The sequence below is a fragment of the Cervus canadensis genome, chromosome 28 (genome assembly GCF_019320065.1).
Source record: "Cervus canadensis isolate Bull #8, Minnesota chromosome 28, ASM1932006v1, whole genome shotgun sequence".
Taxonomy (NCBI): Eukaryota; Metazoa; Chordata; class Mammalia; order Artiodactyla; family Cervidae; genus Cervus; species Cervus canadensis.
The window spans coordinates 23,146,974-23,174,791 of record NC_057413.1 but is presented as its reverse complement, the minus strand read 5'-3'; the positions used below and the strand labels follow the sequence as shown (position 1 = coordinate 23,174,791).

The window sequence follows — 27,818 nt, the reverse complement described above, 5'->3', positions numbered from 1 at the left end:
CGCCATGAAAGTTGTCTCCTGATAATAAGAAAATCGCACATTCTCTGACTCCACCCCTACCTGACCTTTCTTCCTAGCACTAGCTCCTGTCCCTGTTGTCCTCTCACCATCCTGCAAATCCCTATAGGACTAAAGAAGTGAAAAATGTGTATCAGATACATCCTGCATTGAGCTTTCTTTTTGGTTCTGTTTTAACATACAATTATTTGCCTCCAGCTTGTTCTTCATTCCTAGGTCCCCAGCCATGTCACTGCCCTCTCTCCAGTGACCCATGAAATATGGCCAACAAGGCAGCTGAGCTCAAAGGCCTCATGGCAGGTGATATGCGCTCCCAGTAGGCAGTGCTGTGGCGAAACTGACCAACTGAGGTGTGTGCAGGCTGATCTCTAGACTTCGCTTCTCTCCCTGAAAACATCGATATCTTACATCATAAATGTAGAGGAAAGGGATTCACAGTCCAGAGTTCATCCCCGTCATAGACAGTGTCACCATCGGGGCAGGGGCACCGTGACCAGACACGTCTACCTGGAGTTCTCAGGGTGCCCTGCCAAGGGCAGATCCGGCCCGTGAGTGCTCCCCAGCCTCTGCCTGTGCTCCCGCCTGAGAGACCAGGCAGCGGACAATCCCTGGAGCCCAGGTCCAGCCTAGTGTCTGAATCGCAAAGTGGTTCAAAGACTGAGTCACCCCGAGGAGCAGAGAAATGTGAGTGCATGAGAATTGGCGGTGGGGAGACGGCCAGCAGGTGTGAGCCGCAGGCTTCTGGAAGGCCCAGGCCCTCCGACTCCTCTCTCTACTCCTCTGCTCCTGCCTCTGTGCTCAGCACAGGTCTGGCCCACAGCAAACAGACAGTGCTCTCTGCTTAGAAACTCAAACCAGCTTCCTTGCCTCCCAGTCCAGCTCCCCTCTGCCTGCTGCCTTGCTTGGATTCTCTGTTTCTCCCACTAAACCTCCAGACAGAAAACTATATTCATTCATTCTGCAAAATGGTTACTGAGAGTCTCCTATGTTTAAAGTTCCCTGATTTAGCAAACTGTAATACAAGGTATTTTACCTAGTGATCCTACCAATATATAGAGATGAAAACATTGTAAGAGTTATGGACAAAAATTAAGCAGGGACTCAGATGTATCTGTTCTCCCAGACTCCTGAGGGAGAGGTGTGACCCATCTTCAGGTTGGTCCAGCGTCCTTCCTTCATTCCTACCTGTCTCTTCCTCTTCTCACTCTTACTGGTTGGAAAGCAGCTCATTTGGCAGGGGGTAACCCTGGGATGACTGACTTTGCAGCCGAGGTATGAAGAACAGTGAACTTCCTGGTTCCCTCTCCCCGCAAGTGAGACGGGAGCCCATGGACATCCAGCAGCAGCAGAAGCAGTCCCCTCGGGTCATGAGCTCAGACAAGGATGGGACTCATCTGCACCATGGAGGGCAGGCCTGTAGCTCTCCCGCTGGGAGATGCCAAGTCAGAGTCCCTGAGTACTCACCGTTTGCCCAGGGATGGGACTTCTGTGAGGCCACAGCCGCTGGGCGGAGGGATGCAGGTGAGGATGGTCTTTAAAGGGACAGAGGGTGATACACGTGTGTAGTTCTCTCTCTTCCTTTTAGCCTCTTTTCAAATGGTCTGGATCATTTCTGGAAGTCCTCTTGCTCTTTTTTTTTTTTTTTTTTTCGTTCTTGGTTTTTTTAAAAGCACTACTTTGCAGTATTTTTTAGGAAATGATTTGTTTAACAAATATTTGCTGCCTCTGTGTAAACCATCCCTGACTGCTTTGTGCTCAACACTAGGGAAAAGAAAGAATGGCCAGGAAAATAACCACTGAAAGATTTTCAGTGGTTAAAAAAGATGACTGGGTGTCTCTTCTGTGGTGAAATACTAACCCTGTCTGGTAGTTCTCACATTAGGGATCTCTGATTCCATAGGACTAAGCCATTGCTTATTTTTCTAGATCATTTACAACTTTGTAGAGACAGATGTTAATTTACAGAACACTGAGAGTAATACAAATTGTTCCTGTCCTTAGTGATGCAAATGACTTTTCTCTGATAGAGAATATAAGATTTTGCAAATCAAATCCTCATTTAAACCACTTTTAACATTTTTACTGGTTCTCTTATTAAATAATAAGTTAAATAAATTATTTGCACAGTCTTTTTTATATTTACCTTTTAAAAAATTATCCTTTATTAGGACATACAGTGTATTAATTGTAAAGCCATTACCAGTACAAAATAGCTAGGAAATGATACAAAACAAACAGTACACAATCTAGGGTTAAATTTTATGGAGAAAGGACAAATATACACAAATGAGGAAGTAAGTTTCTGTGAGACGTAATGAGTAATCAAACAAAAAACCATGATGTTTTAGTCTCAGGAAAAATTTCCAGAACCTATTTTGTTAATAAAAACTCTACTGTATTAGGAAGGTTAACAACAACTGGTTGTTCACTGTTTCTTTAATACTCACAACAATGACATTCATCAGATACTGGGAGGAAATTTGCTTATGGCATTGGCCTTAGGCTACTATATTTATGTCCAGTTATGACTGTTCTGGCTTGTATGGGTAGCTTTTATTTTATTAATTTAAATTTTCCTGCACATAAAATGTGTCATTGAATTTGCAAAACCTCTTTAGAAAGGCTCTTTAGTTACATGGAATCCTTTTGTTGATGGAGAAATAAAAGGTTTACATTCTAATTTTTTTTTTTTGACTCAATGGTATTTATTGGGCTTCCTGGTGGCTCAGTGGTGAAGAACCTACCTGCCAATACAGATGACACAGATTCCATCCAAGGATGGGGAAGATCCCCTGGAGAAGGAAACAGAAACCCACTCCAGTACTGTTGCCTAGGGAATCCCATGGACAGAAGAGGCTGGTGGACTACAGTCCATGGAGTCTCAAAAGAGCCAGATGTGACTTAGCCACTAGACAGCAATTAAATGAATAGCATGGCCTGGGTGCTAAGGGAGATTTAAAAGAAACACATGCATAAAAGTTCATATAGATAGCTAAGTTCTCTTCTCGAAGCTTGCTTGTTGATCTGGTGGTACTGGTAGCACAGGTAATATTATTGAACTCTCTATTTTATAGCAGAGGCAGAGGGACACAGGGTGGCTTGGCTGAAATCACATATAGAGTCTGCAGTGGAGGTGGGACTAGTACTCAGGGCTTCTAATTCCCAGCATCATCCACTTCCCTACCAAAAATATACTTCTCTTAACAAATGCAAGTAAAATCAGGGGCTCCCACATTCCTCCCACGTTCAGGGTGATTTTCAGTGGAAGGCATCTCTTCTCACAATTTGAGGAAAAGGGGACAATTTCCATCCCTTCCTCCAGACCCCAGTTTCAGTTCCATATTTCAGGAGTGATTTGGACCTCCTTGATTTAACACTTAAAGAATCTGCCTGCAATGCAGGAGAACTGGGTTCGATCCCTGGGTTGGGAAGATCCCCTGGAGAAGGGAAAGGCTTACCGACTCCAGTATCCTTACCTGGAGAATTCCATGGTTAGAGGAGCCTGGCAAGCTACAGTCCATGGAGTTGCAAAGACACAGACATGAGCAACTAACACACACACACACACACACAGCCTTTATAATTATTTGTTGTTGTTTTTCCATGATGACTCTCAAAGTATCTTGGTTTCCCAGCCCTCCTGTGGGAGAGAATGGGGCAGAGCTGGAGTCATTCATTCTCCCAGCCAGGCCTCTCTGCTACTGGTCTGGCCCAGGCACCTCAGGGAGTCCTGCGGCAAGTGTGCGCCCCAGCACCCCCAGGCCTTGGCCTTTTCCCGCTTTTCACTGCAGGAATAATGTCCAGCACTTCCGGCTCAGGCACTGTCTTCCTGAAGGACTTTCCTTGGGCAACAGCTCAGACCTCACTCCTGCTTCTTCTGGGACTTCTCCTGCTGACTGCTCTTGGTTTCATCTGGAAACTTCGCCGAGAGAAAGATCGAGAATGCTGGACCAAAGGTAAAGGAATCAGAAGACCGAGGCAGTGAGGTCCAAAGAAGACTATGGAAAAGGGATTGGACAGAGGGGAAAGAAGAGGACCAGAAGTTGAGGTTTTTATATTCAGTCTTTCCTCCCTCAATACCAGCACCCCCACCTCTTTACTTCCCCGATCCTGGGACCCTGACTGTGCCCTGGCTTTTCTAGTTTGGGGACAGCTCTCCGGACTCACTGCACATATGATGCAGGAAAGGGTGTAAACCTGGCCTGTGAATGGTACTGATTCATTTCTTGTCCTTTTGTAGAACAACTCCAAAGAGAGCTCCGTAAGTTCCGTACTTCCTCCTCCTGTGTGTACGATTTGAGACCCTCTCACGTGTCATTGATCTCATGAAGTTTCTTTGTTCTACTTCAGGCTGGAGAAAAGCCCAGAAAGTGGATGGTGAGTAAATCGGAATTTTTGTTTTTCATCTAAGGCTTTATCTGCTTCATTTAATAAGTGCCTTTCTCCTGATTCTTTCCTCTGAGGACTTGCTCATTCTTGCACCATCTGGACTTAAGCCATATAACCCCAATAGCTCTGTTGATATGTCATGGATGCCCCAAAGATTTTTCAAACCTATGACCAACACTGAACTCCATTCCCTTTGTTGTCAACCTGCCCTTCCTCCTCCCCTCCCCGCACCATCCAATGCTACCACCACCCACCCAAGGGGGCTCCTTTCTCTCCTTCCCTCAGGGCAAACCCTTTTACTGCTTAGCCTAGGACCCCTTCTCAGGCATAGAATACCTCCCCCAATCTTTCTTTCTTCTTTTGTCACAGATCCCTGGGAGTAGGTTATCAAGACACTTCTCTCAACAGCAAGCTGCTTCTGTTCCCTCAAGAGCTACTGCTGCCCTTTTCCCTTTTAAGACTTTTAGTTTAAATAAATATTAAGAAACAGACAAAAAAATCTCAAAAAACAATCAGCATAAACAAGACCTTGCCTGTGAAAAGTTTTCCATAGTTTAGAGTTTCAAAGTAAACTTGCTAAATATAAATCTGATTACATTCTTCTGAAGCCCCAAACCATCTGTGGTTTCCCATTGCCTTCTACCATCTTACTGGGGTGGATATTTGTAAATTCTAAAAGGATTTTCAAATTTCTAAGAAAAATTGTCTTGATGTCAATTTTTGTCAAAACTAACACAACCTAAGCAGATTCTACATCACCTGCTTAATATCTTTTTTTTTCCTGATAATCAATTATTGTGTGAATGGTTCTAGTTTCCAAGCTAACTGCTGTGTTCATAACTGCATTAGTGACAAAGGAACCATGTAAAGACAGATTTTAACTTTCATTGCTACATTTTTTAATTGGCTCCCTCAGGACTTTGAAGATTTATTTTCAGAGGAAATTAATTTGTGTCTAACTGAGGTTTTTACATAACTCAATTGAAGAAACACTACATTAAAAGGTAAAGTCCAATCTGCAATTTTTATCCCCGCAATGCAGTCACCCTTAATGGTCCAGTCCAATTTCTGTTCCATCCCTGGACACTCCCTGACACGTGCCGCCCCACACTGGACTGACCACACCACCAGAGGTGCCACACATGTATCATTCGTTTTCCCACTTCTGTGCCCATTTCCTCTGTCTGTTCATCACATCTGCTGACCCTGTTTGTTCTACTCATTCAGACAAACTGGGACAGGCTCCTTAACCTCTTTGAAGTTCTACTTTTCCCACCTAGAAGTTGATTTAGTTACAACTACTACTTTGAGCAGATGTTAGGAAATGAGATAGAGGTGTGGAGGACACCCAGTACAGTCGTAGCATGTAGCTAAGTTCAGTGAACATTAGCTTTGATCCTTCATCACCACATCCTTTTCCCACACCTCCAAAGGTGATGCAACCCCCCACCTCAGAGAAAAAAGAGAAGGGAGGGGGGCAAACTTCCTGCCCTGCCACCTGCACCTGCACTTTCTGATCTGTAAGCTCTGACTTCAACAGAGCAGGCATCTTTTTCCCTTTCTGAGGCTATTTCTTCATTCTTGTCCTGGATCACTCACTCTCCTGCTTCCCTCATGGATTCTCTATTCATTTCATTCATTCATTCATCAGCTCAACAAAGATCCACAACTGTTATCTATGTTACTAGTAACTAACTAGTAACTAAGTTACTCTTCTAAGTGCCCTAGGCACAGAAATGAACACAACCGAAATATCCCTTTCACAAAGAATCTACCTTCTAGTGGAAGAAGATAGAAAAAAAATGAAATAGTATAATACATAGTTTGGCACATGATAATAAGCACTCAGGAGATAACAGAATATTGCATTGGAAGGTGAAGTTTAAAATAGGGTGGTGAATTGTACACCTGTAACAAAATATTGTACATCAACTATACTTCAATTTAAAAAATTATAATACAATAGAGTGATAGTGAAGTAGAGGAACAAGCCACAGGAATAGCTGAGGGAAAAGCATTCTAAGTAGAGAGAACCATGGTGCCAAAGCCCAGAGTCAGAAACACACTAGTTCGTTTGAAGAGTAGCAAAGGAGCTGGTGTTGTTAGAAGGCAGGGAGTGATCAGGAGAATCGGAACGGGTAGAATCAGAGGGGTTTGGAGGGCCAGATCACACAGCCTTGAAAGTCATCCATGCTGGCTTTGGCTTTGCTTCTGAGAAAGGAGCCGCCGGTGGGTTTTGAGCAGAAGGGGAACTGAACCTGACTTATGTTTTGAGAAGTTACTTTAGATACTACACTGAGATTGACTTGGTGGCGCTAGAGGTAAAGAACACACCTGCCAATACAGGAGATATAAGAGACACAGGTTCAATCCCTGGGTCGGGAAGATCCCTGGAGGAGGAAATGTCAACCCACACCAGTATTTTTGCCTGGAGAATCCCATGGACAGAGATGCCTGTCGGGCTACGGTCCATAGGATTGCAGAGAGTTGGACATGACTGGACCAGCTGGGAGCTACTTCAGACATCAAGGGGAGAAATGAGGATGGTTTTTACCAAGGGGGAGTGCTGGAAGTGGTGAGAGGGGCCTCAGTGCTGGATTTATTTTTTAAAACAGAGTAAAAATACCCTTGTTGATAGTGTAGTGCAAAAGTAAAGGAGTGGATCAAGGATGACTCCACGGTTTTTAGGCCTAAGAAACTGTAAAAATGGAATTGCCATTTTTCTGCAACAGGGAAGCCAAAAGAAAACCAAGGGGCAAGGGGAGGGGGTAGCACAGAATCAAAATGTTAAACAGGGTGTTAGTGATGCAAGTGAAGATGCAGAGTAGGCAGTTGGATAATCAAGTGTGTAGTCCATACAGGAGGTCAGGGCTAGAAATATAAGCTATTCTTACTTCTCCTCTGTATCTTTTTCTTTCTTTCTTTTTCTTTTTTTTGGTGACCTTTTGTAATTTAAAATGCCTTTTTTAGATTAGAAAATTTTATTAATTGGAGTATAATATATTTACAATATTGTGTTAGTTTCAGGTGTTCAGCATGGTGATTCAGTATTTTTGCAGGTATTAGTCTGGGTCCTCCCCCAGATAAGTTAACTAGCAGGTGTTAGTCTGATCTCCATCCTACAGATGTAGAAATGGAGACATTGAATAGTTAATTAAACTGGCTTTGGGTTTCATGGCTAATGAGTTGTGGCTAATAACATGTTGGGATCAAGGCAAGAGCTGTGAGCTAATAGTGGATACAGAGCCCAGAGCACACGGGCAGCTCCCCAGGTGAGGGTACAAAAATAAATAAATAATAAGTGTATGGGACTCCCTAATCACAGCAAGAAGTGACATATTAACTATGAAAAAGACATGTTTCCTGCAGAGACTAGCTAAGTAAGAGATAGATATCCAGGCAGCTAGCCATCCTTACTCCATGCAGGACAGTGTATGGAGGTCATGGAAAAGATGCAGGAGATGGGGTCAGGTGCCTGGCTGTGGGAATGACTAACGCATGATCACAGTGAAGAAAGGAGTGAATCCCTCAGAGTTCTGTCCTGTATCCAGGACCATGTCCCCTGCGATGGCAGCCTTCGCGTGTTTGCATAAGCTGATGCCTTTCAGCTATTGAGGCACAAAGCCGTCTGGTATAGGGAATGCAGAGAGATGAGTAAAGAGCTCCTAGTGGAGTTGGAGCCTGTGCTTAGGAAACAAGAAGGGGAAACAGAAGAATACATTTTGTCTGGCCTCCTTCCTCCTAGACATTTTCCCTTTTAGGAACATGAGGGAAGGAGCCCAGACAAGCTCTGGAGATGAGTGATGAGGGTGCCAAGGAGGGAAGGAAAGGCAACCAGCACAGAGAAAGGGCCAAGAAATGTATGGCTCTCCCCAGGGAGAACTCACCTCTCTTTTTTCTATTACAGACTGGAAAAAAGCTCGGTCCTATGCTGGTGAGTGACTATCTGATTCTTACGGTATCAGGCCCAGAACTCCATAAAAGAAGATCTTAGTGGTCTTTCTCCATCTTCCAGCTCCAAATAGTGGTTGGGCAGGCAATGAATGGAGACCTAGGGAAGATCCAAGTAACATCAAGATCAAGTATTACCCAGTTTCATTTCAGCACCTGCACCTTTTTCCTTTCCAGAAGTTTATACCATATTTTTTTTAATTTTTCCTTCTTAAAGGGCTCCTCATCTACTTTCTCTCTTGAGTTTCTCTACTACTCATGGCAACCCATTCCAGTAATCTTGCCTGGAGAATTCTAGAGACAGAGGACCCAGGCAGGCTACAGTCCATGGGGTTGCAAAGAGTCAGGCATGACTGAGCAACTATCACTCAATATCTTCAGCATCATGGGCCTTAGGGTACAACTAGAAAGATTACATTCAGATGACATTCCGTTTCTAGTGGGTTCTGTGCATCTTAGAGGAGATGTGGCCACTCTGTCCACCTAGCTTCTCTCCCCTCAGAGCATCTCATTATGTAAACACAACAATAGCATATTACTCCGTCTCTTCAGTGTTCAGGACAGAGCAGATGGGGATGTGGGAGCTTTGCTAGATTTTGACCTAGGGCCTCACTCTACTCTACACTAAGCCAGCAAATGGCAGAAAAAGGAATGCAAGTATTGTGTAAAGGTTTTCTTATTGGTGAGGCCTGGAAGCAGCCAACTCTTCTGCTGGATACCCAAGAGGGACTGGAAAATGTCATCTTGCTATGCACCTAGGAGGAAAAGGAGCCAATGTTTGATGGACCCATAAAAATTTCTCCCATACAACTCTTCTAACCTGTGAGATTCAGGAACAGTCTATTAAAAATTCATTTGATCAGATGTTTTACACAGTTGGCCAAAAATCTCTGGCCAGATAATCCATGAAATGTCCTGGGGCTTCAGGTTGGCAGAGAGAGGTGGCTAGAGGCTGTCCAAGAACCTTCCCTAGCCCTTTATTCTGGAAATATTGTTAAGCACCAACTGTGAGGCAGAGTCTGACAATGCTAGACAGTAGGAATACAAAGATGAACAAACATAGTCTTTATTTTTTGGGGTCCTGGTCTGGTAGAGGAGAGAAATATGAAATAAACAATAATAGTGCAGTGACATGAGAGGGTATTGTACAAAATGCTGTGAGGGATGAGAGGATGGGGTGGGGGGTTGTGATTAGCCACCCCTGCTCCCAGGGACCTGGAACCTCTGGATTATCTCCTCCTTGTAAGTCTCTGAACTCTCCTAATAGCTCTTTCAAGTATGATCTTGAGGACATCTGGGGGAGATGCTTATCACTCCAGCTCTTTTGTGGAGGAAGGAAGGCAACTTCATGGGTTAGGAATGGCTTCTTTTCTCCCCACTTCCCAGTCACTGAGGGCCCTGGGATACGGGAGTTGACAGGACATCTGTTCTCTCTCACTCTTTCCACAGCTCATGTGACTCTGGATCCAAATACTGCCTTCTTTGAACTCTTTCTGTCTGAAGATAACCAAAGTGTGAAGCGGAGAAACTTGTGGCAGAATCTTCCTGAAAAACCTGAGAGGTTTTCTTTTGACCCTTGTGTGCTGGGCCATAGGTCCTTCTCTTCGGGGAGACATTACTGGGAGGTAGAAGTGGGCGACAGGACTTACTGGGAGCTGGGGGTTTGTGAGGAAAACGTGGATAGGGCTTGGGGGATCACAGAATCACCTCAGAATGGATTCTGGGCTGTGGAACTCTATGCTAATAAGTACCAGGCCCTCACCTCCCCTCGGACTGCCCTCCCCCTGAGTGAGCCCCCCAGCCGGGTGGGGGTCTTCTTGGACTATGAAGCTGGGCATGTCTCCTTCTATAGTGTGGCTGATGGGTCCCACATCTACACTTTCCCCCAGGCCTCCTTCTCTGGGCCTCTTCGGCCTTTCTTCTGCCTCTGGTTCTACCACCCAACCCCTCTGACAATCTGCCATTGAACCCATCTGTCCCCATCCTTTCTCTCAGTTGAACATACAAGGATGAACTCATCATTGGGACTGAGAAGTCACATTTCTGGGGACAATACCCCCAAGGCTCCAGCTGAGCCAGCAGGGAAGGCTGAGCCCCCCTGGCCTTTTCTGCAGATAAAGACTGGAGACAGTTTATAATTCTCCATAGTTGAGTGGTTCAGAGGCCAAAAAGGATAATGCAACACCATAGAATGTTGTCAAGAGAGGCTGGTGTTGCCATCCCAGCTGGAAACTGAAAAAGGAACCCCTAGAGAAACCAGAGACAAGATACTGATGGAAAGACTACCTGGGTGGAGTGTGATCTCTGGTCTTGAGCTCCTTATCTTTAACGTCTGCATCACAGAACAGCTGGAAGCTGAATCTGGATGGCGCTTGGCTGTTTTCACCCTCTTTTCATACAAAGACTTTATTTCATTTTGACCCACATGCATCCTGGGGAGAGACTAAATAAAGTTCACAGAGAAAAGTCACTTCTCCAGATCACTCTGTTGGTCTGGGACTTGATGGCACCTTCAACATTTTTACATCTAATGCCAATCATAGTGCCTCTAAGAGCCCAATCATTCCTTATAAAGCAATTGTAATGACCCTTTCAATGACGCTTTTCACCCCAGATCCAAGATTTACTTTTCTAGTTTGTGAATTTGTTTACTGCTCCTTTCCCTAATTATCTTCCTACCTTTAGACTGTAGTTAAGTGCATATTAATTTTTTTCTATGCTTTATGCAAATACACACACACACACACACACAGAGTTTTTCTAATGAAAATTGGGCTTTGTTATATAATTGTCCCATGACATGCTTCTTTTACTTAATACCAAGTCTTGGTGGCTCAGGCGGTAAAGCATCTGCCTGCAATGCAGGAGACCTGGGTTCAGTTTCTGGGTTGGGAAGATCCCTTGGAGAACGGAATAGCAAACCACTCCAGTATTCTTTGGAGAAAGAAATGGCAACCCACTCCAGTATTCTTGCCTGGAGAATCCCAGGGACAGAGGAGCCTGATGGGCTGCCGTCTATGGGGTCGCACGAGTCGGACACAACTGAAGCAACTTAGCAGCCAGTATTCTCGCCTGGAGAATCCCCATGAACAGAGGAGCCTGGTGGGCTACAGTCCATGGGGTCACAAAGAGTCAGACATGACTGAGTAACTAACACAATCTTAAATACTAATCTATAATTATTTGCAATCAAGATGGTTTTGTTTCTTTCCTATTAGAAATAAAGCTACTATAAATATCTTTGTATGTAAATCAATAAAAGTATTCTCAATAAAAGTGTGTTAAATCAATGAATTCTTTCTTGTTCCATTTCATATATATTTCTCTCTCAGGACTTTATGTAAAGGTCTGGATAAGAAGTAGATCTGGAGCCTATTTCTCTGGAAACTGTAAAGTTAAGAGGACAAAATGTTGTGCCTAGAAACCCCTTCTCTGAAGTTCAGCATCTATGCTGAAACGCAAGGCTGCTTCTCAATGTTAGAGTAGTTTGGATCCTCCAGACAAGAGGGGACTATTTCATTCTTACTGATATATTTCCAGCAGCAAAGCTTTTTGATAGATGATGAATTTTAAAAATGAAATTTCCCAGTGAGTCAGGAAGCAGGAAGCACTCTGAGAAAGTGGTTGATATGCCCCTTTGCAGTTGTTTTACGACCTTGAGAGACACACTACTTCCTGTTAACTGTCTGTTTTCCCAGCCTGATGACTTGGAGGGCAGATTGTTAAATCCCTTGGACTCTCTTATCTATAAGAATGGACTCATTGTACTACTTCCCCAAACTGGGTTTGAATACTAAGAAGCAGGGAACTTTTGCCTCATTGCAAATGAGAAAGCAAGAAGGGTCACCACCAGTCCTACTAGAACCATCTGAGAAAATTTGGCAAAAGCTGTCTTGTTGTATCTGCTCAAACCCACACAGTATGATCCAGAAATATTGCCTGAATATGTGCCTCTAGTGATCTATCAGGACGCAAGGTACATAGGCTTTTTAAGCCGGACTCTGTGATCTTCCTTGAATGTGTCATCTAAGACATCATACCTTACTGCAGAAAGAATGCTAACTCTTTGTAAGTTAAAAAAAAAAAAAAAAAAAAAGGCAGAAAATAGAACTTGCATAAGCATCCAGCTATCTCTACCAGAGAGCCTAAATTCAAACTTTTGTAATATTATTAAATTCCAAGAATTTCCTGGTGATCCAGTGATTGGGACTCATGCTTTCACTGATGTGGGCCCAGGTTAGATCCCTGCTTGGGGAAAGAAAAAAATATAGATAGATAGATAGATAGGCTTTCCTGTATAAAATATATATATAGGCTCCCCTGGTTGCTTAGTGGTAAAGAGCCAATGTAGGAGATGCAAGAGATGAGGGTTCAATACCTGGGTTGGGAAGATCCCCTGGAGTAGGAAATAGCAACCCACTCCAGTATTCTTGCCTGGGAAATCCTTTGGACAGAGGAGACTGGTGGGTTATAGTCCATAGTGTTTCAAAGAGTCTAACACAGCTGGGCACACACACATGTGTATGTTGTTGTTGTTGGTTGTTTAGTCACCAAGTTCTGTCTGACTCTTTGTGACCCCATGGATTGTAGCCCACCATTCTCCTCTGTCCAAAGGATTTCCCAGGCAAGAATACTGGAATGGGTTGCCATTTCCTTCTCCAGGGGATCGATCTTCCCAACCCAGGGACTGAACCATGTCTCCTGCATTGACAGGCAGATCCTTTACTGCTGAGCCACCAGGGAAGCCCATATATGTGTATGTATGCATGTGTGTGTGTGTGTGTGTGTATACACATATATACATATGTTATGCCCGCTGTCCGAATCCCCCAGCAGGAAAAGAGAAGACCTCCATGACAATGCAACACGCAAAGGAAGGGAAATTCATTGCTGACTCGAGCCAAGGCCCCTGCTGCAACCAACGCAGTGGTGCAAAGTCAGAGAGCCCTGAGTCCCAGTTTCCACGAACATTTATAGGGTGCTCGATTTCAAACATAAGCAGTGGGTAGTGGGCGCAAGCGGATTGGTTACATGTTTGCAAAGCAATTTTATTGGTACAAACTTTCGCGCGCGGGACTTTCCAGGGGACCTTCTCCGAGGTTTACTGGGCGCGTACTGATTAGCTGGTCTCTGGTGGCCTGTTGAGGGCAGATAATTACCCTACCCTCGGGAGAAACTGAAACTTAGGCCTACTCTTAGTTCAGGGCGCCCGTCATGGTGCTAGTCTTGACAGTCTCACACACATATATAATTAAATTCCATCAGCAAAGCCATATTGAAGTCCTTTAAGCTTTAGTCGTTGTCCCAAGAGGCAAACAAATTGTCTTGGGAGCCTCTAGGCCACAGATAGGACCACTTTGTCCCAAAAACCACTATTAGAAACAGTATCCACAGACCAGCCAGACTCTAACCTCTGGGAATAAGAATTCTGCTGGTAGAGAAGAAAGAAATACATATGAAAATACAAATTTAGCTCAAATAAGGCTCAGAGGGTTCATGAGCCTTCTCAGCAACACCCCAAATAAGAATTTTTCTGAAAATGGAAAATATGCTAATCTATCACCAGAACACTACTCTAGAAAATGTGAAAATTATATTATTTGATGATGAATCTGAGACCTGAATTTCAGAGGTGCTAAAAAAGGTGGAGAGGGTCTGGTTTTCTGTTCATTTGGCTCTGTTGTAAAATATATTCGCCTCCATGTGCCCTGTACATGCAAACAGACATTAGCCAAAAGCCACAGAAATGTTTTAATTAATGTATGTCTTCATCTCTTCACACGTTCAAACCTTTTTTTTTCTCTACTCAGTAAATCTTTTATGAGAAAAAGTAAATCTATTATCATATGTAAGACATAAAGCAAGTGTATATAATAGATACTGATTTATACAAACGTACATATGCATAAATGATTCAATTAAGGAAACACAGAGTGATACAAAGTGAGAATTAGGCTGGGTTTTTTTTTCCCCCCCACAATCCAATAGTTTCAGTTTTCAAACTTCCTCACTGGTTTCTGCCCAGCAACTGATGAGAAACACCCCTCTGAGCCAATCAGAAACTAATTCTTTCACAGACAGACTCTGTTACTCTTTGTCAGAGTGAGCATGCATCTCTCTTTTTCCTTTCTTCCAGAGAAAAGAGACTCTTATTTATAATGAGGAACTATCAATTATCTTTACTCTGTGGGCTGTAATTTTCAGATGGGATTGCCAAGAGGTAAGTGTGGGGAAAATAGGTAAAATCCAGGGCTATGAGCCCTGGGAAGAAGGAGGCTGAAGAGCTGAGAGTGGGCCTTGCCCAAAGAAAGTGATTAGGGCTCTAGTGAGCTGTAATCAGGGGATGAGGCGGTGGAAACAGCAGGACAGTGCAAAGGCTAAAGACCTGAATTTGAGCATTTGTGGGAGAGTCACAATGTGAATGAAAAAAGCTTGCTGACTGCATGTTCTTAGGAGATCACTGTGATCAGAAAGGAGCAAAGGACTCTTATCTCTCCTAGTCATCTCTGGGAATGTGTTCTAAGAGATTCTGAAAAAAGATATGCCTTAAAGATTTGCATGTAAAGATGTTCATTACAGAATTATTTGCAATTTAAAAAATCTGAACCAACATATGCAACAGTTGGAAAATGGATACAAGCACATTGTCCAATCATGAAAGGGCTTTTGGAATCATGTTTTTAACAAAGAGTTTTTATTTCTAATTGTAACAAAGCTGGATTTAATTCAGAGCTTTAAATTGCATCTACATTTTGCTATTGAATCTTATTTATGATGAACAGCTTTAAACGTGAATGTTTGTTTTAATACTTGACTTTTTTTTCTTTAAGAGTAGTTTCTACAAGTGGAATTTCTGGGTCAAATGATGATTTTGACAACTTCCAGGCATTTAGTATATATCTATGGTCAAAATACTTCTGGAAATCCTTATAGTCCCATGAAGCAAAGTATATGATTACCATCACAGATTATTTAAATTTTATTCCTTCATATTTTTCTCTGTTTTGATGTTGCCTATAATCAGAAACAAACAAAAAAAAAACCCCAAAATTAGTGAAAATATATTCTTCACTCTGAAGACAACATTGAAATTGTTACCTATATAATAATGATAATAATAATAATAATGTCCTCTCTCTAGCATCTTCGGGAGCAGTTTTGAAGAGCATAAGATATGGTAAAAGGCAATCTTTTGTCTGAGGGTATGTCCGAGTTTCATGCAGGCTCCCAAGAATTCCCAGCTGGACATATTTCTGCTCCCAACTCCTTCTCAACCCACTCACCTCCCTCTGCCAGCCTTGTTCTCAAAGACAGTTCTTGGCACAGGTTTAAGAGTAGCAGGTACTATGAATGCAGGCCTTATACTTGTTTGTTTAGGGCAAATTGGTGTGAAGAAATTTTATGTATTTATTGACATACAGTTGATTTACAGGAGTTGGTATTTTCTGAACCACTAATATGTTGCAGTCAGAGTAATCATTTGTAAAAAAATTTTAATTGCTGAGTAAAACATGAAAACTTTTAAAACTGAAAACATCCGAATAATTTTCGAAGGTAGGAGGCAAAGCACAACAGTGTCTCTCATTCAATCTTCAATTTTCAGTTTAGCATGAACTCTTTTAAGGTGATTTGGACAGTAGCATGCCAGCATCCTCCATCCATGCAGATTCTCCAGGTAAGAATACTGGAGTGGGGTGCCGTGCCCTTCTCCAAGGGATCTTACCAATCTAGGGATCGAACCCAGTCTCCTCCATTACAGGCAGATTTTTTATCATCTGAGCCACCAGAGATGTCCAAGGTATAAACAGGTACATACAAATTCATAACTTAGGTTTTCTGTTTTAATATAATCATTAATTTTCTCTGCAGTGTGCTTTTTATTTAATATATCTTTATTTTCTGGGTTAGTGACTATAAATTACTCTTAACTGCCACACTGAGTTCCCTCATACAGATCAGCCTTTATTTAACTAACCAGTCTTCTGTTAGTGGTTAGAGTGGCTGGTTAGCTTGTTTACCCTTTTTTTTTTTACTTTTAAAAATAATATTTCAGTGTCAACCTTACACACAATTCTCTCTGCACCCATGCAAGTGTTTTGCTAGACCAGATATCCGGAAGTGAAGTTGCTAAGTCAATTGTGTACATTCTAAACTTTCTGTTTCATCATGTGTCATGAGTAACTGAAGTTCAAACAGGTTTTTTAAATCACAGAGCTGGTGAATCATAGCGCCATGACCTACCTCCCACACCCTTTTCATTTCCAACATCTAACACATAGTGGGTCTGGCACACAGTGAGTGCTCGATAAACATTTGTTGAAGGAATGAAAATGCCTGGGTGAGACCTGGCCTTATTCTTAACTCTCCAATTCACTCGCCTTGGGGTTAAGAAGTAGTAGGTTCATGGGACTTCCCTGGAGGTCCAGAGGTTAGGATTAGGCACTTTCAGTGGCAGTGGTCCAGATCCTGCAAGCCGGGAAGCTTGGCCAAAACTTAAAAAAAAAAAAAAAAAAGAAGTGGTAGGTTCAGCCTCTGATTGACCCAGGGAATCTGCCAGGATCTTGACCAAAGTCTGATGGGAGAGTGATTGTGACCTTTGTGATGGCCATGGGTTGGGCCTAAAGGAGACAGATGGGCACACCCTGAGTCATTCGTTAGCACACCATTCCATCTGACATTTTCAGAAAAGGAAAGAACACATGATGGGAGGAGGGAAAGGGCTCCATCTGGAGTTCTTAGTCCTGTCTTGAAATAGTCAACTCCCAGGCTCTCCACTATCTAGGGAGGACGACAACTCTGGTGTGGTTGGAGTGGAAGCCAAGTTAGAACTCCAGCTATAATCAAGCCTGGCTAGCTGGCAAGAGCCCCACACTTCTCTTATCACATAAGGTGGAGGTGCTTTTATGGACCAAGATACATTTGGAAACACTGGGCTGGAACTGGGGAGTTGCAGGGGCCCTGCCTCTGAGCTGGAAGAACCCCAGCACTTCATAGAGGCGTGAGCTGTGCTGGTCTGCTGTGTGTTTGGAAGTTGACGTATTTGCCCTTCCGTGCAAGTGCCAAAAATTACATCTCCACCCCTAAAAGGCACTTCCCTAGCAGTGCAAAGACCAAGATAGGGAAATTATCCATTGCTGGTGAGCCCAGAGGCAGGCCATCTGCCAAGGAGCATTGATAAACATGGGAGGAAAGGGAAAACAGAAAGAGAACCATTTCCTTTCCAGAGATGTTTCTCCCACTAAAGAACAGATGTTTCCCCCCGAAGAACTTTTTTTTTCTTGGTCACACATGAGATTAGTTCCTCAACCAGGGATCAAAACTGGCAGTGAAAATGCAGAGTCCTAACCACTGGACCACCAGGGAATTCCCAGAACAGTTGTGAAAAGAGTTCACTAAAGGTTTACCAAGTTGCAACACTTGCATGTCCAGGATAGGCTTGCTCTTTGAAACCACTTTATTGAAAAATAAGAATAAATGCTTTAATACAACTAAGTCCTCAGTGGAAGCATAGGAGGCCAGGCTCTGCTCTCTAAGCCAGGCCAAAAGAGCATTATCATTATGCAGAAAAATGCTTATCTCCATAAACTCTCCACCTCCCCTCCTCTCATTAGTTGGATGACACCCAAATATTCTGATCATCTAAACTGAACTGAAATGCTAGTGAGTATTGATGGTTTAATATGTAAGCCCTCATCCATTCACTAATTCAACAAATATTCACTGAGGATTCCATGTGAACCACCACCATTCTTACAAGTGTCTTACACATCAGGAAACAAAATAGACCAACATCATTGCTTCGTGGAACTTACATTCTAGCAGGTGGAGGTGGACGATAAACGTATGATATGTTCACTGGTGAAAATGCAACAGGAAAAAGAGAGAAGCTGAGGGGGATGGGAACAGTTTGCCACAATTCTGTGATCAGAGAGGGTCTCATAGAGGAACTGACTTTAAAGGAAAGACTTGAAAGCGGCAAGAGAGTGAGCTTGTGGATATATGGGGAAGAGGGTTCCAGGCAGAGGGAAGAGTCGAGGTCGAGGTCTTCTGTCATGTTCTGTCCAAGGAGCAGTAGCAAGGACAGTGTGCCTGGAGATGAAGTGAAGCATGCAGCTCCAGGAGGGCCCTGCCAGCCATTGGAAGGACTTCAGCGTCTACTCAGAATGAAATGGGAGCCCTCGGAAGGTGCTGAGCAGAGGAGTGACAGGATGTGACTCAAGGAATGTTCTGGATGTTGTATTGAGACTATAGGGAACACAAGCAGAATCGGAGGACCCACAGAGGAGAGTCTTATATTAATCAGGGTGTGATAGTAGAGGCTTGGACCTCATATAGCTGGGGAAGTGTGGACGAGTGTAGAGATTCTGAACATACTCAGTAGAGCCAAGGATTTCTTGATGGGTTAGGGTTACTGTCTGCACATTTAAAATACATATTTTTACAGGAGATTTTCCATGTGGGAACTAAAGGTGAAGAGACTCCCAAGCAGACATTTTGGCAGAGGAGGATCATCAGTCCTCACACTACTTATCCTGTGTTTCTCCTTGAGTCGGCCCTGGGGAGGTGGAGGTTCCCACACAGAATTCTCCATCTTCTTCCAGGTGGTATTTCTGCCTGACTCTGGCATCTCTCTGTTTGCAGCTCTGATGAAAATGGCTTGGTCCCTAGATTTCCTTCCATTCCACCTCCTTATCTACCTCATCTCTGACCAGCTGCTCATTCCTTGCTCAGGTAGGAAACAATGTTGCTTTTTTGTATTGGAAGCAGATAATTACCTGTTGGCACCCAGTCAGAACCTTTGATCCCCTCATTCCTTGAAGTCCTGTTGCAAACTGAAGGCTCACATGCCATGAAGACAAATGTCCTTCTGTCAGGATCCTATTCCTCTCTAGGCTTTTCTAAGCCTGAGACACCCCCTTCCCATCACGGCCTCATGGAATTCCCTGCCCCCCCTTTTCTGACCAGCTCAGTTTTCTGTGATTGGACCCCCTGGGCCCATCCTGGTCATGGTGGGTGAAGACGCCGAGCTGCCCTGTCACCTGTCTCCGAAGATGAGCGCGGAGACCATGGAACTGAAGTGGGTGCGATCCAGCCTCAGGCAAGTGGTTTTCATGTATGCACATGGCAAGGAAGTGGAAGACAGACAGACGGCAGAGTACCAAGGGAGAACTGAGATTTTAAGAGATGGCATCACTGCAGGGAAAGCTGTTCTCCGCATACGCAACGTTAGAGCCTCTGACAGTGGAAACTACCTGTGCTATTTCCAAGACGGCAACTTCTACGAGAAAGCCTTATTGGAGCTGAAGGTTGCAGGTGAGCCTCCAGGTTCTGTTCTGAGTGTGTTCCTCTTGGGAGCTAGGAGCAGATGCAGAGTTTTTGCTCCAAATCCACCTCTCAGAGTTCTTGGCTGATCATCGGGAACTGCCTCCTCTGTCTTCTGACTTTGTTTGTCCGAGACCCTCAGGAAAGAAGCAGTTCTCCAGGAAGACCCCCTCCTGTATGCTATTGTGTCAAGTAAAGAGCTCCCTCCTGCCGACTGCCAGGGTCTAAGCTGGGAATTGGAAGGTCAGGATGGGAAGGATAAGAAAACATCTCCTTGGAGATGGTGCATGGTTGTCTGGGTTTAGTTGCATTCCAGGTGGCTTCTGGGGGCCCATCCAGGTACTCACCGCCGTGAGCCCTGGGAGGCTGACCTGTAAAGGCAGCATCTGGGCTGTCATTGTTCCCCACACCACACCCACTCTGAGCACACTTGCAGTTGGACCAGTTGACTTCAATCCTTGCTGCAGGAGGAGCAGTGTATGCCCTGGGGGAGCACAGGGGTCTCGGGAAGAGGGTGACAGAGGAGACTTGTTATAGACTTTGGGCTTCTGTTAGGGGATTTAGGGCAAGGTTTATGGAAGTGGGCTTTGCTCTGGATGGGATGCTATCAGAGGAGGAGGTATATTTCTGTGGGTGGATAACTTCATAAATCTCATCCAGGAGGAAGACTAGAGTGAGGCTAGTCTGGGACTGGTAAAGGAGTGGCATCACTCAGCCAGGACAGGGGCATGTTTGGTCAAGGTTATGTTTGGGACTGTGCTCGTATTTTTCTCTATCTTCAAACATGATTGTTGTTGGTCTTTTGTCTTCACCTGTCATAGTGACAAAGGGCCCTCTGATGCTGATATTCTATGAAATTGCTTGTGTTCCACAGAACACCAAGACTAGACTCATATTCCATGTTAAGGATTGCGTAACTCTTTCTCTTGCCGTGTAGCTTCTGGCTGGGTTTGGTCCATGGGGAGCCATAGCAGAAGGTAGAAGGAGGGAGAGAGAGGGGTCAGGGTATTTATGCCCCTGGCTTACTTACTGCAGGGCCACCTCTAGCTGGCTACATGCCCTTCCAGAAGATCACAGGTCCTCTTATGAAAGCTCTCTCTACATGACTCTCCCACTTTAGGTCTTCAAAACAGCTCCCTCTTCACTCCCCTTTGGGTTTAGGGGTGGGTGGTAGCACTCCATTGTTCCTGGCCCTGGAGTACTGCTCTATTCCATGTAGTTTTCTCCTCACTATGACCACCCTTTGGCAAACAGCTTTTTAGAAAACTCTAGTTTAATTATCTGAGTGTGCCATCCAATTCCTGTTGAGACCCTCACTGATACAGGATGGTCCCAAGAATTGAGGCTCATTCATCCTTTCCACAGCACTGGGCTCTGATCTTCACATTCAAGTGAAGGGCCATGAGGATGGAGGGATCCACCTGGGGTGTGAGTCCGCCAGCTGGTATCCCCAGCCCCAGATTCGGTGGAGAGATGCCAAGGGCCAGAACATGCCAGCGATGACAGCACCTCCGGCTGCGGATGGAGCAGGCCTGTATGCAGTCACATCATCTCTAATCGTGAAGAGCGGCTCTGGGGAAGGGGTGTCCTGTATCATCAGAAACCCCCTCCTCAATCAGGAAAAGACAGCCCAGATTTCCATCGCAGGTGAGTACCCTGCTTAGTTGCAGGTATACTGTGAGGAGCCAAGGCTGTTGAAAGAAGAAGGATGTGAACACCTGGGACTAATATAAGGAAGTCAATTATACTTCAGTTTAAAAAAATTCCTTAATTTCATGGCTGCAGTCACCACAAAAATAAAAAATAAAAAAAAATAAAAAAATTCCTTAGAAGAGACATACGTAAAATTTAATCTATAGAAAATTAGACAAAATGACAACTTAAACATTAACCAACTGAAATCTAGTATAGCCGTATTAAAGGAGAGAAAGGTATAAAAACAAATAAAAAAATTTTTTAATAAATTTTAAAAAAAGAAAAGTAAGGGGGATGTGTGGTTCTCTGTGGTATACAGTGAAAGTGAGTCATTGAGCTGAGTTCCAGAGCCTTTTATAGAACTAGTTTTTTTTTTTTTTCCTCCTGTTTATGTCACAAGGATTTACTGAGAATTTCCTATGTGCCAGGAACGGTGACAGGCAATGGGAACTGGAGAAAAGTGGCGAAGATCGGATCCTTAAGCAAAGACAAATGACAAAGTTGGGGGTGGGTGGGTTCATGTACAACTCATAATTTAGGGGAAATGCTAATCTCATTAAAATATAGTACAAACCAGTAGAAAAAAGAGCAAAAGATATGAATATTTAGTTCACAGAAAAGGAATAACACATGAAAGAGTGTCCAACCTCACACACTAGAGAAATGTGTATTAAAACTTGTGCGAGTGGACAGGAGACTCAGATGATGTTTTATGTGCTTTTACTTGATACTGGAATCATGTGAATGTAACATATTGTAAATTTTAAGTAGAAAAAAACTTGATTATGATGCTTAAGTAACACATTTACATGTGAGAAAGACATTTCAGGACAAGTTCTGGTATTATGTTAGTACTGTATCTATAAAACCTTAGCAGGGCTTGCTGAAGTCTTACCTAAAGGTCTCTGAGAACTTAGGAAGAGAAAGATTTTGACGTCAGGAGATGAACTCCGTGAACCCTCTCCTGAGGGTGAGAGGCTAAGACTGGATCCCATTGCAGACCCGTTCTTCAGGAGGGCCCAGAGCTGGATCGCTGCCTTTGCAGGGACCCTGACGGTCTGTCTGCTGCTTCTCGCTGGAGCTGGTTACTTGCTGTGGCTACAGAGGAAGGAAAAAGAGGCTCTATTCATGGAGAAAGAAAAAGCAATAAAGGAAAAAGAAAGAGCTTGGGCAGAAAAGGAGCAAGAACAAAGAATAAAAGGTATCTGACCTGGACAGGGAGTCTAAGGCCCGTGCTTTGCAGGAGGGAGCTGGATCATCTCACCCCATCCCCACCCCTCACACCCAACCCAGCACTTGGTCATCCTTAAGATTTATTTTCTAGAGGTCCTCCTCCTTCCACCCCCATAACAGTACTTTTTTTTTTCTGCTTCTTTTCCAGAGACGCTCCAGTATGAGCTCAGTAAGTTCTGATTCCCCCAGGGACCCGTGCTCATCTTCCTATGACTTACCACTTAATGACTCACCGCTTTTCTTCCATTGCAGAGTGGAGAAAGGTCCAGTTCCTGGCTCGTGAGTAGCTCTGACATTTTCTCTAAATTCGCATCTAAGACTGTCTGTCTCTGCCAGAATATTTTCCAGCTGGGTTCCTCAGCCCCTAACTCTGCCCTGGGAGGAAGGAATGTTCTGGATCCTTTTTTCCAGGAAAAGAAATATGGGTGACTGGGGAGGGGGAAGTAGTTGGTAGGGAGAATAGAGAGTGTTTCCTTTTTTAATAGAGAAAGGGGACTTCAATCTCCTTTCCTAAAGAAGAGAGGGGAGGTGAGAGTTGAACAGGCAGAGACAGAAGGTAGGAAGGGTGGAGTGGTCAAAAAGAAGGCGAGATGAGGCAAAAGTAAGAGAAAGGAAATGACTCAGAAATGACAGAGTTCAGATGATGTCTCTATCTTTCTTCCATTGTAGGTGGGGAGAAGTCTCAAACCTATCCAGGTGAGTGACCCGGATGTTCTCTGAGTTTCCTGGCACAGGTAGATAAACATTTAAACCTTTTCCCTGCTGTGTGACCCATCAGCATTTGCAGTAGGAATACTCAGATCTAACCCAGAGGCTCATTTCTTATGGGGAGGACCACCCCTGCTTTTCTACAGCCTCAGAGGGGACCTTCAGATATAGTGTCTGGGCAGTTTAACCACTCCCTGCTCTGCCAGCATACACACCCACACCCATACACACACCCACACATACACACACACAGCCTAGTATAGCCTGGCCATGTCACCTGCAGCCCCAACACAGTAAAGTGAAGAAAATCCACCATTTTTGAGAGGTTTTATTCCTGATCTACCCAAGCTATAGATGACGGAAGAGACTGAAGAAAGGGACACAGAAAGGCTCAGTGAGGAGAAAGGGTGAGGGAAAAATCAGAATTAATGAACATTCCTCTTTGTGTCTCCCTTCTTTCAGAGTGGAAGCAGGCCCTCTTCCAAGCTGGTGAGTGAATAACTGTACATCCCCTAGGACAAAAACCCAAGGGACCATATTCCCTTTTTCTTTTCCACGTCTTGAGATTCTGGGACAGCAAGTCCCTGGGACTGGGAGAGTTCTGGTTGGAGATCTCAGTCTCTAGCAGCCTTCCGCTGAGTACCCAGAGAACTGGGGAGAATTGCTCTCCTGGGCTTCCACAGATCTTTATGGGAAGGAAGAGGCATCAACAGTGGAGGTGAGGGAAGGGACAGGCAGGGTGAACTAATATTGCAGTGAGAGTGCAGATGCAACGTGAGCAAGGAAAGAAAGCAATGCTCAAAGGTCATGTCCTTTCGCAAGGTCCATATGCCACCTCTTGCCACTGTGTGTCCTCAAGTTATTTGATGCTTTGAGCTTCAGTCTCCTCACTTGTAGACAATGATTGTAGTTGCTATTCATGTGAGAGTTGAGGTAAAGACTAAATGAGTTAATGAATGTGTACTTGGTCAAAAAAGAAAAATATACCATCTCTTTTTTCCTGAGCCAGGAAAAAAGAGATGGTATATTCAAAATGGGTGGTTGAAGAGGGCTTAAAGAATAAACTATTTACAAAGGGAAGAAAGAGAGCAAAGGGAAACTGACGAAGGACTATTCAGTCCCCAAGGGTTCACAACAGTTGGGTGCTGTCACCATGCTGGACCTAAAGAGATGGGGAGGAGAGTGTTTGGCCCACAGGAACCTGTAGCTCACGGAGAGGGCAGCCTGAGATGAGTCATCCCCTTGGTCAAGCGTCACCCCCTGAAGCTGGCAGGGAAGAAGGGGAGGAGGAAATAAATGCTGTGCCTCTCTTCTTGCTCCTTCCAATCTTCAGCTAGTGCCTCCCACTGACCAAACCCAACAGGTGACCAGAGGCAAGGGAGCCCAGGGTCACTGTCCAAAGAGGACAAATTTCCGGGGTCCAGAAGAGGGTGGAAGAACATGGAGAGTAGGTCTGGGAGCACATGAAGCCCTCAACATGATGCCCCTTAGCACAGAAAAGGACTGGCAGCTATTAAAACATCAGGGACTTCTTCCATGCCTGGCCCTGAACCAAATACACAACGTGTGTTATCTTCTAATCTAAAGATTAGTAATTTTTTTAGCCCCATTTTTCAGATAAGAAAGTTGAGGCTTAAAATATTATACAGCTTGGGTCAATGGAAAAAAGAGAAAAGACATTCACTTCATGAGTGGTAGCACAAGGATTGAAATTTAAGCCCATATGCCTATGGAGCATGAGCTTCCCAGGAGGCACCAGTAGTAAAGAATCCACCTGCTAATACAGGAGATGTGGGTTTGATCCCTGGGTCAGGAAGATCCCCAGCAAGAGGGCACAGCAAACCACTCCAGTATTCTTTCCTGGAGAATCCCATGGACAGGGGAGCCTGGCAGGTTACAGTCCACTGGGTCACAAAGAGTTGGACACTACTGAAGCGACTTAGCAAGCATCTATGCCTATGAAGTACAGGTGGGCTGAGTCACTTCAGGGAGAGAAACAGAAAAAAGGTAGCTGGGAGGAGCCAGCTCTAGATGTTCGTTAAGCAGACCCTGATGCTCATCACTTTCCCCTTTCCTACTGAACACAAGCCTCCTAGGGCTTTCCTCTGGTGTTGCTGGGAGGGTCATATTCAGGGCAGGCTGTGGGCACCCAGCCCTGGACTTGGGCTTCCTCAACCAGACCCAGGGCTTGAGGGCCCAGGCTCTGAGATCTAGGAACAATGGTTCACCCACAATCCCGCCCCCCAAACTTTCTGCAGAGGATGTGATTTTGGATCCCAACACAGCAAACCCCATCCTGCTCGTGTCTGATGACCAGAGGAGCCTGCAGCGGGCAGAGGAACGCCAAAATCTGCCAGACAACCCCAAGCGATTTGATTGGCACTACTGTGTGCTTGGCTGCAAGAGCTTCACGTCAGGGAGACATTACTGGGAGGTGGAGGTTGGGGACAGGAAAGAGTGGCATGTAGGGGTATGCAGGGAGGACGTAGAGAGAAAATCCTGGATTAAAATGACCCCGGAGAATGGCTTCTGGACTATGGGGCTGTCTGGTGGGAATGACTACCGGGCTCTCACTGAGCCCCGGACCAAACTGACAGTTGCCAGCCCTCCTGAAAGAGTGGGGATTTTCCTGGACTATGAGACTGGTGAAGTCTCCTTCTACAACGCCGTGGATGGATCTCATATCTACACCTTCCCACACACCTCCTTTTCTGGGCCTCTGTGGCCTGTTTTCAGGATTTTGACCTTGGAACCCACTGCCTTGACCATTTGCCCAGTGTCAACAGGAACAGGGAGTCCTGGGGCTCCTGACCTAGTGCCTGACCTTTCCTTGGAAACCCCAGTGGTCCTGGGCTCAGCCGATGAGAATGGAGAGCCTCAGGCTGAAGTCACGTCCTTGCTTCTCCCTGCCCAGCCTGCAGCTGAGGGTCTCTTCCCTGACAGCAGCAACAAATCGCAACCATAAAATGCTAAAGGCACACACAGTGTGAAGCACTCTACTAATATTCATACAGTTATTTATTCCATATGGACAGTTAAGTTTGATACTGCTTTATTGTCTCACTTCCTAGAGGTCACTTAGCTAGTAAACTGATGGCTGGCCATTGAATAATAAAACATTTACAGATGATTTACAGTGTACTGGGTGTTGCGCTAAAAGCTTTAAATGTTTTGTTTTGTTTTTAGCTTTAAATGTTTCACTCCTCATAGCAACCCTGTGTCACAGCCTCATTTCAAAAGTGTGGAAACTGAGGCAGGGCCAAGTTAAGCAACTTATATAATTAATCAAAAAGTTAGTGCTGTCGGGGCCCCTGTCCCCCACCCACCCACCCTCTACCCCTAGCCTGTTTTCCAGCCCGATTGCCCCTGTAAGGGAGGGACCATGTGCAGCCCTGAGCATTCCTTCCCAGGGCACCCCAGGTTAACTATCACTGTAGGTGCCTATGAAAGCCACACCCCACTTGGTTCCTTCAGGGTCGACTGTCACAGCTATAGGTCCAGTACTTCATTGGGCTGGCTCGTCAGGGTGACTTGGTCCAGAGAACGAATACACAGGAGTGCAAAAGGACTAAAGGCCAAAGTCTTAACTACTAAAGGGCATGTGTGCCCTGCTTCACTCCTCCCCCTGTCAATATGATGTGCAATCCCAGAGCCAGAACCAATCCTCCTGTGCTCAAGGTGTCTAGAAAGCCTAACTTAATACCTAAAGATTGTCTGTAGAACAAGAATTTGGGAAGAATGAAACCAGATGAACTGTAGTGGTATTTTTAATCACACAATAGAGTCCATTTTTAGCAAAGGGATATTACCACGCCTGATCAGTTATTGATGTTAATGGATGATCCTTACAGCTGACGGGTACCAGGCAGAAGTTACTCTTCATCATCATAACTATTTTGTTCACCAATGTATTCCCTCTATCTGACATGTGGTTGTCAAGTTACATTTGTTAAATAAACATGTTAATAATCCTCACTCTTTAACTGAATCTTTTCTAGATTTTAAGCCCCTACAGTTTACTCACCACAAGTTTTACAATTCATCTCACAATATTTTCACAAAATCCCCCTTGTATTAGTTTTCTATTGTTGCCATAATAACTTGCCACAAATTTTGTGACCTAAAACAAAAATAAATTTATTATCTCACATTTTTGGAGGCCAGAAGACCATCATGGGTCTCACTGGGCTAAAATCAAGATGGCTGCAGACTGTATGCCTTTCTGGAGGCTCTAGGAAAGAATCTGTTTCCTTGCTCATTCAAATTGTTGGCAGAATTTAGTTTCTTGCAGTTGTAGGACTGAGGTGGTCATTTCTTGCTGGCTGTCAGCCAAGGGCTCTTGCCTGCTTCTGGAGGCTCCCACATTCCCTACCTCCTGGTCCTCTTCCTCCATCTTCAAAGTAGTAATGGCAGAATGAATCCCTCTCCATCTTGGAATCCACCCTGGATCTTCTTCCACGGAATCTCTTTGACTCTCCTGCTTCTTCCCATTTTTAAAGAAT

At 44.4% G+C, this 27,818-nt stretch overlaps 2 protein-coding genes across 2 annotated transcripts; both read left to right on the top strand.

Moving 5' to 3' along the window:
- Positions 1-496: 496 nt before the first annotated feature.
- Positions 497-11,305, top strand: LOC122430000 (butyrophilin subfamily 1 member A1-like). Its single transcript, XM_043450761.1, has 7 exons — positions 497-566; positions 1,286-1,539; positions 3,810-3,974; positions 4,259-4,279; positions 4,369-4,395; positions 8,315-8,341; positions 9,808-11,305. Exons 2-7 carry the CDS (start codon positions 1,293-1,295, stop codon positions 10,323-10,325), a joined length of 1,005 nt encoding a protein of 334 aa, XP_043306696.1. The 5' UTR covers positions 497-566; positions 1,286-1,292; the 3' UTR covers positions 10,326-11,305.
- A 3,129-nt stretch (positions 11,306-14,434) lies between these two features.
- Positions 14,435-26,457, top strand: BTN3A3 (butyrophilin subfamily 3 member A3). The gene is given in 12 exon segments (XM_043450746.1): positions 14,435-14,578; positions 15,962-16,033; positions 19,000-19,089; positions 19,324-19,671; positions 21,046-21,327; positions 22,376-22,576; positions 22,757-22,777; positions 22,861-22,887; positions 23,278-23,304; positions 23,779-23,805; positions 25,575-26,245; positions 26,247-26,457. Coding segments are annotated over 11 exon segments (1,788 nt in total). The 5' UTR covers positions 14,435-14,578; positions 15,962-15,999; the 3' UTR covers positions 26,307-26,457.
- Positions 26,458-27,818: the final 1,361 nt, after the last annotated feature.

Bases quoted from the DNA above. Each gene is read 5' to 3' on its own strand.
- LOC122430000 (XM_043450761.1), top strand. From the start codon at position 1,293: ATGAAGAACAGTGAACTTCCTGGTTCCCTCTCCCCGCAAGTGAGACGG. The intron at 1,540-3,809 runs GTGAGGATGGTC...TTTTCACTGCAG, and splicing joins CGCTGGGCGGAGGGATGCAG to GAATAATGTCCAGCACTTCC. The intron at 8,342-9,807 runs GTGAGTGACTAT...CTCTTTCCACAG, and splicing joins AAAAGCTCGGTCCTATGCTG to CTCATGTGACTCTGGATCCA.